The sequence below is a fragment of the Homarus americanus genome, unplaced genomic scaffold (assembly GCF_018991925.1).
Source record: "Homarus americanus isolate GMGI-L3 unplaced genomic scaffold, GMGI_Hamer_2.0 scaffold39668, whole genome shotgun sequence".
NCBI classification, from domain to species: Eukaryota; Metazoa; Arthropoda; class Malacostraca; order Decapoda; family Nephropidae; genus Homarus; species Homarus americanus.
The window spans coordinates 1-13,650 of record NW_024753147.1 but is presented as its reverse complement, the minus strand read 5'-3'; the positions used below and the strand labels follow the sequence as shown (position 1 = coordinate 13,650).

General features: G+C 40.8%; 1 protein-coding gene and 1 long non-coding RNA gene across 4 annotated transcripts; one reads left to right on the top strand and one right to left on the bottom strand.

Moving 5' to 3' along the window:
- Nucleotides 1-285: 285 nt before the first annotated feature.
- Nucleotides 286-12,890, bottom strand: LOC121855289 (transmembrane protein 94-like). Of its 3 annotated transcripts, none has more exons than XM_042350165.1 (5): nucleotides 12,787-12,890; nucleotides 12,307-12,453; nucleotides 11,862-11,998; nucleotides 11,402-11,586; nucleotides 286-1,958 (listed from the first exon to the last, which is right to left on the bottom strand). In XM_042350165.1, the coding sequence occupies exons 1-5, from the start codon at nucleotides 12,888-12,890 to the stop codon at nucleotides 1,911-1,913; spliced, it is 621 nt and encodes a 206-aa protein (XP_042206099.1). In that variant the 3' UTR covers nucleotides 286-1,910. The 3 variants fall into 3 exon arrangements, with proteins under 3 accessions (XP_042206099.1, XP_042206100.1, XP_042206102.1); XM_042350166.1 differs by lacking the exon at nucleotides 286-1,958 and adding an exon at nucleotides 2,980-3,206; XM_042350168.1 differs by lacking the exon at nucleotides 286-1,958 and adding an exon at nucleotides 5,138-5,182.
- Nucleotides 8,811-12,929, top strand: LOC121855290. The gene is made up of 3 exons (XR_006086765.1): nucleotides 8,811-8,851; nucleotides 9,626-9,871; nucleotides 12,794-12,929. It is a non-coding gene; the product is annotated as an uncharacterized LOC121855290 (long non-coding RNA).
- The last annotated feature ends 721 nt before the right edge of the window (nucleotides 12,930-13,650 follow it).

Here is a 13,650-nt window from a genome sequence, read left to right as displayed (position 1 = left end):
ATAAAGTTAAGATAAAATTTTTACTACAACATAGTTGTGTGTCGTCAAAAAGTGGAGTTTGGGGGTCGGGCCAGTCTCTATTGGAATTAATCCCATATGTTTTGTTGTTCACTTAACGTGGTTTTCACTTAACGCGGTACCCTGTGGGTTCAATTGACCGCGTTAAGCGGGGTACTACTGTACTTTTTCTTTAATGCAGTATTGTACTCAGGCATTTTTGTATTGTAAAAAGTATTTACTATTGATTTTAGAATATCTCCTAATATCAAGTGCACATAGCCTCAAAATGTACATGATATTGGTCAGATTTAAAGCATCTTCTGGGGGGCTTACAGGTAAATTAAAGAGATACTGTAAATTTCACATTTAACCCCATTCATATCTGCAGGCGTTCGTAAGTTGGACGTTCGTTAGTCGGGGATCCCTGTACAGTATTGTAATGTATCTAGTTTTCGAGATACACTACATGTTCTGGAAAGTGTACATGTGATAATGATACATGTTTGAAAGCTAGGAGACCTCATTACTGTTTTGTGATTGATGACAGTGTTTATCCAAGAAAAAAACAGTTTAAAACTTTGAATATACCCAACAAATATTTTTAAGATATTTTGGATATATGTCTTGCCAATTACTTTTCAGGTTTTTGTTAGTTTGGAAGACCTCAACCTTGAAAGTTCAGTTGTGCCTGTTGGTGTGGTATGGTCAATAGCTGGAGCTATTCTTTATGCCTGTTACATGGTCTTCCTGAAGCACAAGGTTCCAACTGAAGATCGTATGGATTTTACTATGTTCTTTGGTAAGTGAATTAATTTCCTCTCCTTTCCCTTCTATCATCTCTCTCTCCTCTTCTTTGCACTCTTCCCTCCCCTCCCCCCATTCCATGCCCTTAGTACCCAGTTAGCTCTGGGAGATTTATTGATCAATCAGATATTGTTTTAATAATAATAAAAGCTGGCACTTTTGAGAAACAAAAGCTCCAATTCTTCCAAGTAATTCACTAGCGCTCAAAATTTCACAAGTCAAAGTTCTGAGAATAAAAAATAAAAATAAAAATATAACAAAAATCACAAGAAGTGACAGTTCATTAATCCTTAAGTTGTATCACTTCCAAAGCTCTTTTCAGGATCATGTGCTTTCAAAATAAAAGAAAGGTCTTAAGTTGTTTCTTAAAAGCCTCCACAGAAGTCAGCTGCTTCATGGATGCAGGCAAATGATTGTACAATCTGGGTGCGATATAGGAAAAGGATTGGGCCACAAAAGAGCATTTCCACAATGCTCTAGGTCAGAGGATTTAGTAGGTTGGACAATTACTTAGGCTCATCAAACATAAGTGCCTTAAAAGTCATTAGGCAGAGTTTGAACTTTTTTCTTTCTTTAATTGGAAGCCAGTGCAATTCGATTAAGAATAGGGTAGTGGAAGTCCTCAGTAGGAGAGCACATGTAAGCCTGGCATCCTTTTTCACCACCCTGAACTTTTTTCACTAGATAATTAGGTAGGCAAACCCATAAAGAGTTAAAATAGTCAACCCAAGACAAAATAAGTGAATATAAGTGCCACAAGACACTGTCTTATCTAAAAACTGTTTCACAGCCAATAGATTTTGAATATGAAAGTTGCAACTGAGTTTCTATGCTCTTTAACCTTTTAGCTGAATGAATTCTTCTGGCATTAGCAGATGCTTCCCCAAGGTATACTAGAGACTGTCAATTGATTGAAAATGTCCAAAGGAGGGCTACCAGACTGGGGCCTGCTCTACAGAACCTCAAATACTTAGAGAGATTAGAACGCCTGCAACTACCTAGCTTATACTACAGACGGGCGAGAGGCGACCTAATCGATGTGTATAAACACCTCAGGGGGCACTGCTTGGTCTAATGTACATACCTGGAGCTGGCGGACGTCCGCCTCACAAGGGGTCACAGCTCAAGGTTGAAGAAGCCACAAGTCCATAAAACTGTGAGGGCAAACATGTTTGGAGTGAGAATTGTGAATTCGAGGAACAATCTACCCGAGAGTGTTGTGACAGCACTGAGTGTGAGCTCATTTGAAACCAGATTTGACCAACATTGGAGCAGGTTCCGATATACTCAGGAGTCAGTGCATGCCCAGTATTCGCCAACAGTACATAACAGAGATGTGACCGACTGCCCAAGCTGCTAATGAGCCAATCAGTAGCAAAGAGGATAAAAGTAAAAATAAAATGAATAAAGTACCTAAGTGTGGGGCTGCCCTCTAAAGGGTTAATCGAGATAGACTCTAAAATTCAGTTTTGAGTCAAAGTATACATTCCAAGATTATGAGCAGAATTGACAGGATTGAGTTGTACTTCTCCAAAGTTTAAAGAGCCAAAATCATCTGTGCTGTAACCCCTCCTATTTCCTTGGATGACGATAATCTCGGTGTTGCCATCATTCATCTTAGGTTTTCGTCTAGCCATCCATTTTTTAATATCAGACATCAAGAATTTCAATATCTCTCAATATCCTTGACATTTATCATTTGGACATAAAGCTGTGTATCATTGGCATGGAAATAGTAAGGCAACACCATGAACATCCAGCAAAATTACAAAACTACTGGTATGGACTGTAAACAGAAGTGGTCCCAAAACTGATCCCTGTGAGACGACAAACTGCAAAGGGACTGGGTCTGAAACGGTTCCACCAACTATCACACATTGAGATCACTCTGACAGATAAGACTCAAACAGTGAGAATGCATCATCATGGACACTGAATGACCAAAGATCCTGAAGCCATGCTGCAAATGCTGCAGAGAGATCCAGTAGGGCCAGGAGGGAGGACTTTTCTGTGCAAGTGTTTATGACCAAATCATTATGAATTCAACATAGGCAGTTTCAGTTGAATGATGCAACCTATAGGCTGACTGGACCAGATGGATCACTTGCTTCTCTCTAACAGAGAAAGTAACTAATCCAGCATAGTATGATCTCTGATGAAAATGAGACTCGAGACTGGATGACTATAATTTTACATATTTTCAGTATCAAGACCAGAAGTGGATGTAATAAAGCCTGTTTTTCAGATCACACAAAATTACCCTCTGAAAATCACATATATATGATTCTACAAATAAAGTCTGCAGTATGTTCATAAGAGAGTGATACCTTAAATACATTTGTAAGATCACGACAACAAAGTCTTCTTCAAATCCTTGATATAGTGCAGAATGTTGTTCACCTCTGTAAGACAAAATGATGAAAGAGTGAGTTCTATTGTGTAACTTGGTTGAAAATAACTGAAAATTTCTCATCTAAAGAAACACAATCAAGGTCACATGATATCTTTGTCATAAAAACCTTAGGAAACATCTGAGGCAAGCTGACCATTTGAAGTGGAACAAAGCATAGTAATTCCAGACCTTTGGCCCAACAGCCCATTCATAACTGTATATATTTTTTTCTGGTCACTGCCACATGAGGCCACTTGACTTCTGTAGTATACAATATTCAGCGTTGTGTGCCCACACTGAACAAACAACAGCCGTACGCACAGTCATATTATGTACTCTGATCTAGTACGGTCTGTTCACTGCCTGTGCTTCTCTCATTCAGCACTTCTACGATCCATACAAAGTGAACTTATAGAGGAGTCATTCCAACGAGAGTCATCTCGTACTGTAATTTTCTTTGCCACCTCTGGACAATAATGGTTTGAAATGGACTAGAAGACATCATTATGTAATATCAGCATCTCCTCAAAGGGCAAATCAGAGGAGTCGACCCAGTTCAAAGAATGATCAACTCCCTGATCCATCATGATCTGGTCAATGTTTTTATAGTTCTTGAAGGTAATACTTTAGCAATATAGCTGTACAGTAATATGAAATGATAACTTAACCACTCTCCTATTACATTTACCAGGTAGTCATAAGCTAATACAATTGTGTTGTCATTGAATTTCTAACTGTCACATCGTATTCATATGCCATACTTCAGTTACTTGGCAGGCATTGTATTTACTTCTTCATGGGAATTCACACCGTTAAACTGTCAGAACACAACACTAACACAAAGAGAGGATTCTTATTTTTCAGGGAGAGATAATTTTGCTTTATTCTGTACAAATTTATTGCCTTCAGTTGTTTGGGTGTGAATTATTAAAGTGTAATGATTTTAACTTCTTGAAATAAAACAAAATTTGTGGCACAGTTGGTGTAGGTACTGTAGATAGATAGGTTGAATGTATTGGTCTTTTTAATTTGTTTTCTTATTAATATTTTTTTTTTCTCCAGGATTTGTGGGCTTTTTCAATACCATCATTCTGTGGCCCGGGTTCCCCCTGTTGGATGTTTTTGGATGGGAGACATTTCAGTTGCCAAATCTGCAACACCTGTTCTACATGTCTGTTGTAAAGGCCTGGGACTTAGGGATAGAAATCCCTTACCAGGCTAATCAGGATCTTAATATAGGAAAGTCAAGGACCATGGTTTTCCGAGGAATAACAAACAACCGTTAGAGATTGGCATCTCTTTACTATAAAAATATAACAAAAACTCTGACACCACTCAACAAACATCAAATAATTACGGGAGTCAAACAATTAAAGGAAGCAAACAACTTAAAGGAATCAAACAAATAATAGAATCGAACAATAAAGGGGAGTCAGCAATTAATGGAATCAAACAATTAAATGGAGTCAACAATTGATAGAATCGAACAATAAAGGGGAGTCAGCAATTAATGGAATCAAACAATGAACAAATATTTCCTACGGCAGTGGCCCTGGGGGAAGGTTCTGGAACGCGGTGATGCACACTCAGGGTAGGGAAGCGTCCATTCACTCCACACTCAGCAACGTCTTGAAAAGGCAGGAGAACACCGGGGCACCGACGGAATGTGATGAACTGATGGTCGTGGTATGCGGTAGTGGTAGATGACCAGAGAGTTGGCAGTTGATAGGTGAAGGTCTGGGAACACAGCCCACGAGTCCAGGACCTATGATGAGATCACAGCCAGAATTTGACGGACAGCAGGGTAGCTAGATACTGACGGTATGGCGGCTGGGTTGAATCTGCCGTGGCGGAGATAGTCGCTGCCGTTCTCACCTCCGTCCAACCACCCCAAGTGTCGTATGCACCAGCAAACGAGCGAGTTAGCAGCGGTAACTAGCCGGAGGATCGTTTCCGCCCTTACACTGCTCCCCCAACAAAAATCTACTGTAAGGTAGATTAAAACTTAAGATTAGTACACAAAGCATAATCATCTTACAACAAATGCTTAAATACACATTGCACAATAAAGAAGGGTCATAGAAAAGAATAGGTGGTAACTTGATGTCCAAAACGTAATGCCGTATCAAGGAACTGCACGTGGGGTCCACTTCAGTCCAAGTTTAAGTTTGGGCCTATTTCCTGTCGTAGAGGATTCTTCTATCTCGTCAGGTGTTGGCAGCAACTGGCAACCGAGATCAACAGGCTCTGGCGTCCGAACTTCACAGGAACTCTTGCAGGGTAGTGCCTCGACTAACTCCAGCTTGGGGACGTCGTCAAGGACACGAGCAATGTGGGTCCTGCAATTATATTGCTTTAACAAATTAGCTTGATGTAATTTAGGCTTCTTAGAGGAAGGGGGTGAGAATCGTCCAACAAAATCTATGGCTACCCGAGAAGATGGTTCTGCAACGACGGGTAAGGGTTCAAGTGGAACAGGACGGACTCTACCCTTGGCGGACATACGTGGACACTGATCACAATTCCTACAAAAAGCTCTAATATCCGCTCCCATACCTGGCCAGTAAAACTGATCAGCAACCTTCCTATAAGTTTTCCTACGAGAACAGTGACTTACAAGAGAGCTCTTGTGAGCTACAGAGAGAATGTTACTACGACAAACAGCAGGGACAACAAGTAAAAACCGACCTACTTTAGCTGGTCGCTTGGATGAAACACAAGACCTGTGTAACACCCCATTAATAGAAACAAACTTATAAACCGACCCATCTCTCACCTGATCCTCCTCCCCGGAAGTCACCTTCTCCCTTACCCGCTTAAGAGTGGCACACGAGTCTTGAAGCTTGGCGAACTCCTTGGGCGTCACAGTCAGTGGCAACAAATTCGGCAGAATCAGGGGATGCGGTCGTTTCACCTTCGCCGTCCGTGGCCCTACAGCTTGGACCTTGGCGGCAGGCGTGGCGGCGTGAGAGGGTGGCGAGGCGACCTCGGCAGGTGGCGAGTCGTCGTCCTCAGCAGGTGGCGTGGGGACTGGTGCTGGTGGCGAGGAGACTAGTGCTGGTGGCGAGGAGAGTTTTAACGTTTCCGGGTCGTTAGGGTCACGAACACCGGGAACATTACCAATGAGGGCACTTGCACATTTAATGGGAGCTCTTACCACATTAGACCAACCAGTGAAATAGGGGCAACGCAGGTAGCACCTAACAACAGGGAACTGGTCAACACGACCTAAATAATCGGCGACACTAACCTTCGGGCAGCTGGAGATGTCAGCGTCAGGCAGGGCTTCTTCAGAGACAATAATGCACGAGCAACCAGTGTCCCTGATGAAAGTAGATGCCCTAGACCCATTGATTGTTCCACTGACACAATAACGGGGGCAGCTCTTGTCCACCAAACAGAATCCGACCTTGTTGCTGGGTTGATGAGTGTCAGCAGTCTTGAAGGCGAGGGGATTCCTGGGACAGCGAGAACGAATGTGCCCTTCTTCTCCGCAGCTGTGACACCGCACGGCTGGTGAACTACTCTTGTGTACTCCTGGGGATGGTTCCTCGGAGGACGGAGGCTTCGCAATCTTCACTACAGGAGGGGAAGACTTGGGGTAGGCGTTGCGAGCAGACGCCCAGTTGTCGGCAAGATGCACAGCTTCTCCAAGCGTCGCTGGCTGGTGTTCTTTGATGAAAATTCTCAAGTCTGGAGGTAGAGAAGACAAAAACTGATCTAATATCATGAAATTAGAGAGAGACTCAAAGGTTTCTTCAACCCCTGATGTCTCCAGCCATTGTTGAAATAAACGACCCAGGTGAATCGAAAACTGCTGGTACGTTTCTCCCGCTCTAATCTTCGTTCTGCGGAAATCAGCACGATAACCGTCAGAAGTCTTGCAAAATCCTCGCAAGAGAGCTTGCTTCAACAAGAAGTAATCTCGGGTGATGTCGGCAGACAGGGACGTGTAAATTTCTACCGGCTTACCACTCAGTAGGCTACCCAACCTTACAGCATAGCTATCTGGGGCTACACCAAGCAGCTCAGCTACCCGCTCAAACCTAACAAGGTAGGAGGCGATGTCTTCTCCTTCACGGTACACAGGCAAGCTGGGTTTTACCACATTGTCCTGTATATGGCCAGAGGATGCTGGTCTACTTGAAGCATTAATCCTAGCCAGTTCTAGGTCCTTTTCTGCCTGCAACTTAGCTAATTCGACTCTCCTTTCTTTCTCACGTTCCTCCAACTCTCTCTCTTTCTGGCGTTCCTCTCTCTCTTTCTGACGTGCCTCTCTCTCTCTCTGACGTTCCTCTCTCTCGGCATTCTGTTGGGTGACCACATACTGACCAATGTCATTACCTGTCAGACCCAGGGCCACCGCTTGATCTTTCCACACCTCAAAAGCAGACATAATGATCCGAAAGGCCAAGAACAAAGGAAAAACAAACAACTTACCCCGCAAATAGCCAAAGGTAACTCACCTAGTGGCTCAATCAGACCAGTAAATGATTTGATCCGACTGGAGGGAACCTCGTTCCGCACCCAGCCCAGCTGAATCACCTCAGGGTAACGTAACCGCACCAGGTGAAACAACAACAAATATGCTATGACAGCATCCACAGTGCACCCCAACCAACACTAATTAACTTCCCAAGTACAAGGGAGAGCAACAAAATTAGCACACAGAAGGAAGGGATAACCACTGAACAACACTTGCTTCCGGGCCACAGACAGCAAGGTGGCGCGCTCACGGCGACTTACAACAACACCGGAACGAATGTTAAACCTCAGAAACCAAAGGTCAGAGACAATCCTGGCAAGGTCGCCACTTGTAAAGGCCTGGGACTTAGGGATAGAAATCCCTTACCAGGCTAATCAGGATCTTAATATAGGAAAGTCAAGGACCATGGTTTTCCGAGGAATAACAAACAACCGTTAGAGATTGGCATCTCTTTACTATAAAAATATAACAAAACTCTGACACCACTCAACAAACATCAAATAATTACGGGAGTCAAACAATTAAAGGAAGCAACAATTAAAGGAATCAAACAAATAATAGAATCGAACAATAAAGGGGAGTCAGCAATTAATGGAATCAAACAATTAAATGGAGTCAACAATTGATAGAATCGAACAATAAAGGGGAGTCAGCAATTAATGGAATCAAACAATGAACAAATATTTCCTACGGCAGTGGCCCTGGGGGAAGGTTCTGGAACGCGGTGATGCACACTCAGGGCAGGGAAACGTCCATTCCTCCACACTCAGCAACGTCTTGAAAAGGCAGGAGAACACCGGGGCACCGACGGAATGTGATGAACTGATGGTCGTGGTATGCGGTAGTGGTAGATGACCAGAGAGTTGGCAGTTGATAGGTGAAGGTCTGGGAACACAGCCCATGAGTCCAGGACCTATGATGAGATCACAGCCAGAATTTGACGGACAGCAGGGTAGCTAGATACTGACGGTATGGCTGCTGGGTTGAATCTGCTTGTGGCGGAGATAGTCGCTGCCGTTATCACCTCCGTCCAACCACCCCAAGTGTCGTCTGCACCAGCAAACGAGCGAGTTAGCAGCGTTAACTAGCCGGAGGATCGCTTTCGCCCTTAAGACCAAGTTTTAACACGGCTTAGTAGGAACTGTCCTGTCTGAACTTCTTTGGCTTTGGTTAGTAATGCTTTATCAATTAAACCATTTATAACAAAGTATTGATATTGTCAATCTCATTTATGAAATTTGATTAATATGTCCAGAATTTTTATGGTTGGGCACTGATGACCATGACCTCTTTGAAATGTTGATTCCGGCCATTATCTCCCATATGTTTAAACCATAGATTATGATTATTGAAAAACCATCATAAAAAAGGAAAATAAAAAACTATAGGTACAGTAGCTAAAAGAAGTATCTGTACTTACTCTGTGTGAAACAATATGATACCTTAGGTTAGTTTATAATCATCTTGAGCCTGACTAGACAGTATGGCATCAAGTACTTTTTGAGAATGGACTCTGTGGTTTGAGGATGCTAGATTGTGTAAAGTGACAGGGAAAATGTAGAAGGATGTCTTTGAGCATTGTTGTGGAAGGGAACAATATCGCACAATGCATGTGTCTTAGCGGTTTAGAGGATGAGTGACAAAAGCGAACAGTGTGTGTGTGTATATGTTCTTGATTGTAGCCACTGTATCATAAAAGAGAAAAAGGATGTACCAAATAGGTGCTTACCTTTATACTTTATTTCTTGAAATAAAGTCTGAATTTGTTTCTAAATTGAAGTGTTTCAGAGAATATCATACATTCCTCTCTTAGCTGATAATGCAAGAAAAAATTTGTGCAGTAAAGATTCTTTTTTTTTTAATTGTCTTCTTAGTTAACACCTTCTATAATTGTTTGACCTACATTGGAATTACTTGGGAATTGAAGGTGTTTTATTTTGCAGGGGATGCTTCCTTACTTCATCATTGATGGCTACTTTATCTTTGAGCTTAACTATTCCCTTGACAATGCTTGTGGACATCTGGCTCAAGGGCATCAAGTATTCACTGCTAATTTATATTGGTGCATTTCCCATGATGACATCTTTTATTGCTGTCTCACTTCTCACACATTATGAAAGCTGGGACCCATTGATGGATGGAATGAAATATCTTCATAGAAAGTGTTGGAGAAGAAACCACATGTACAGGTAAATTTAACTTTATATAATTTTCTTTGTAGTTGAAGCTGATGGTATACAATATTAAAGAAATATAAATTTTGAATTACAGTATAGATAATAGATGTACACTTAAGTTATATTTTTTCTCCAGATCTTGTAGAAAATATGATAAGTTTTTGTCTCGTAAATGTTATATTGCTTTTAATTTCTGCATATTGGCATCCATCCAAGTGTTTGCCTTGGATGAATCTGTATACTGTACAGGGGCCCCTGAATAATGAACGGGTTACATTTCAGGACCTGTTCATAAGTTGATTTATTCATAACTCAGAACCTTGTTAATAACGCAAAATAAAATATGAATAAAACACCCATCCTTATCTGTCAAATCATAAAATTTATAATGCCATAAGTAACAAATAATGTATGGAGGTGTGCTGCTGAACAAAGTAGTTTTACCTTGGGAAGTACAGTACCAGTGATTTTATTATGAGTAGTATTAGGATCACAATAATTCCATGCTTGTTGTTTGACATCATAAGATGGGTGTACAGTAGGGAGATGGTGATGGTTAGTTGTTGATCGGTGGTAAAGAGAATACGACATGCACGATTCTCAATAAATCATTTCTTACCATATTTTATGTTATGTACAGTACAGTACTCTTGTGAATGCAGTACTCTACTGCTGTGACGCCATCGTGGATGAAAATAGGCATACGTACTATAGTTAAAAAAGTCAATCTTTGCGATGTTCAGACCCTAGCCCTCTTTCCCATAAGAAGTTCAGTAAAGAATGATTCACAACTAATTGAGGTTTCAGGAACCTAATATCATTCTTTATCGAGGGTCCAGTAATGTATATTGACACCAGTGTAATTCATAAGTTGCTTGGCTATCTAAATACGTATCGTCAATTTATTGTCAAACGACATTTCTAATAGTATTACTCGTAACAGAATATGTACCATTGTTGCCACATGGTACAGTATCTGAATTTTAAATAGTTTTATAGTGGTTTGATAACAAAGGTTTAAAGTACATTATATAAAGGATCAACAAACCATCCTTCTCCCTTATCTCAGTATGTTTATCGCTTCTCTGTGCTTGTTTGAGAAGAAAAGAAATCATTACAATACTCTAATGTGGCTTAGAAATAAAGAAATTATAAAACTAAAAAAAAAAAAATTAAGAGCATGTGTGTGTATGTGTGGGAAGTGAACATATGTATTAAGGCATTGGGTCAGCTGGGTGACTGCCCGGCTGTACTGTGTCACGTGCATACTGTACCAGGAATACCCCAGTTATCGCAAGGGAGGCATTCCTAAAAGTCATTGAAAATAACGAAATTGTGAATATTGGGGCAATTTTCCCCCATAAGAATTAATTTGAATAAGGGGAGATGCTTTCTCAGCCAGCAACTTTCACCACATATATTTCAATAGATACTCCTCATTATCCAAGGCAATTACGGACCTTAGGCACCAGGGTTGCATCATTTGTGCATATACTGTAGTACCAGTAAATGTTAGGAATAAATAAAAATTATACTACTTACCTGCATGGGCCTACATCTAGCAGGAACTTTCTGTCCAGGTTTCATGAGTATAATATCCCCACGCACCAGGAGAGACCAAGGGAGGTTGACTGTGTTACCATCGCGACGAGTCCACTGGAGGGTGATGCAGGGGGAGTGGAGGTGAGGATAGTTCTCGGCAGACCACAACACATTGCCGTGGTATTCTGAAAAAAAAAAATGGCACGCATGACACCAACGGAAACAAGCAAGAGTAAGTGACAAAGAAACCTCAAATACTGTAGTTAGGAGAGAACAGTGGTGGGTAGTGGTGTAATGATAAGTGTAGAAAGTTGCAGGAGAGTAGTGTCAAGGTCCTAGTATGAAACAACACACACACTGACGGTACTTTTGTGGGTAACTAAATAAAGAACAGTTTTAAAATTCACAGACAATGTTCGGATATTAATAAAAAACGTTACCGTAAGTCACAATGCTTTACCTTTAAGATCCTTTAAGACGTTGTGTGTGAGTCTTGGGACCTCTTTGTGCCTCAGCTGAGTGTCCCACCACACCAAGTACACGTTAAGAATTACTGCTAAGAAAATGAAGAAGGACTCGGCAGGAAGATGCTGGTACCTGATAATAATAATAAACATATTACATCATCTGTAAATCTAAACAGAACAAAATTCATCTTAAATTCTCTAATGGAAAAATTATTAAGGACATCAGAGTAGTTATCCTATCTGTCAACAAATGGTTGCTTTACTGCTACTGTATGTTTGCTTGTATTTACACTCATACCAAATCATAAGGTCATATATTTTTACCTATGTATGGAGAATATTACACCAGTCCACATTCTCAGGTCAATATATAGCACAGAAAGAATCAAAGGTAACTTCATATGCCTGTTGTATTTTATGGACCCATACTGTACACACCTGGGGTCATTACATGCAGCGAAGGCCACCAGCAGCACGATGCCTTCAACGATCAACGCTATCACTGATGTCCAATGAAACACAGAGAGACTACTCTTGTGGTGGAAGGCTTCATACAGAACACTCTTTGATCCAAAACCTTTGTTCCTGAAATATAAAACATAATACAGTATCACCAAACATATGAGGTGTTTACAATAGCAAGGGCACATCACTGGGTTGCTCAATTTCCCATTTTCTGTGTCAGTCCATAGCATCATTGTCAGGCAATGTGGATACACCTCCAGCATGGTACAATCCCATAAGAAACCAAGGGCAGAAAACATGCAGTACAGCCCGAATAATTGAACCGAGTTGAGATATTCGCACATACGCCCTGGTTAGTCTATACGCCTCATTTACAAGAAAGTACAGACTCCAATATGCCCCACAGGTTAATACTGTATTTCAAAATTAATTAATAATCTTTTCTACACTTACTTTTCAGCTTCTGTCTTCTGATATTCATCCAAAGCGATGGAGATGTCCTCATGCAAGAGACTGAGGGCCTCACTTGTGGGTAAGCCATCAGCACTGCAGGCCATTTCCTTCAAAACAAAAGGAAATATTCTACAACAACAACAACATTAAGCAACAAGTTTATAATCATTTTACCAAACCTGACATATAACACACAGGAATAAATGCTACTATCTGCCAGTATAACATCTCCCACCTCCTTTCTTTGTATTTCACTTGAATCAGTTTGTACACAACACAGACGATATATATAACAGTAGAAGAGCTGACGGAACGCTAAGTCATGAGGCCATCACCAGACTGTAATTCTTCTGCCAGATGTCTGTGAGGGATATTTTGCTGATTTTTTTTTAATACGGTACGACAGATGATATATCCAGGGTGAATAGACCACAGGTTCAAACTGACTGCCTTGGTGTATTAATCAATCAAGCCATGTGCGCTGATTAAGCAGATTGAGTATTGCTTTTGAAGACATATTCTGGACTTAGCTTCCTTGTCACACTGCCATCACCAAGTAACTGAACTTTGCAGCGAGGATGACAATGAACAGAATGATCTATGCAAAAAAAAATATATATATATCCACTAAAACTGCTTAAGAAATAGTCCTTTATTCTTGTACAGTATCCAACATTTCAAGTGTTACTCGACTGTATTAGTAATTCAGACTTTTTCGACATTTAATCGGTCATCTGAAGCTACCCAGAGTAACATTCAATTATAAATATAACTAAAAATAACAAAGTAAACACAAGCAACAAATAAATAAATTACACAGCTAAAAATTAATTTGGGTAAAAAAAAATTCAAATAAAAATGACA

Excerpts from the sequence above, each read along its gene's own strand:
- LOC121855289 (XM_042350165.1), bottom strand. The coding sequence starts at position 12,890 with ATGGCCTGCAGTGCTGATGGCTTACCCACAAGTGAGGCCCTCAGTCTC. Across the intron at positions 11,999-12,306 it reads GCTGCATGTAATGACCCCAG|GTACCAGCATCTTCCTGCCG; the intron begins GTGTGTACAGTA and ends TATTATTATCAG. Across the intron at positions 1,959-11,401 it reads CTAGATGTAGGCCCATGCAG|TTTTATGGACTTGTGGCTTC; the intron begins GTAAGTAGTATA and ends TTGCCCTCACAG.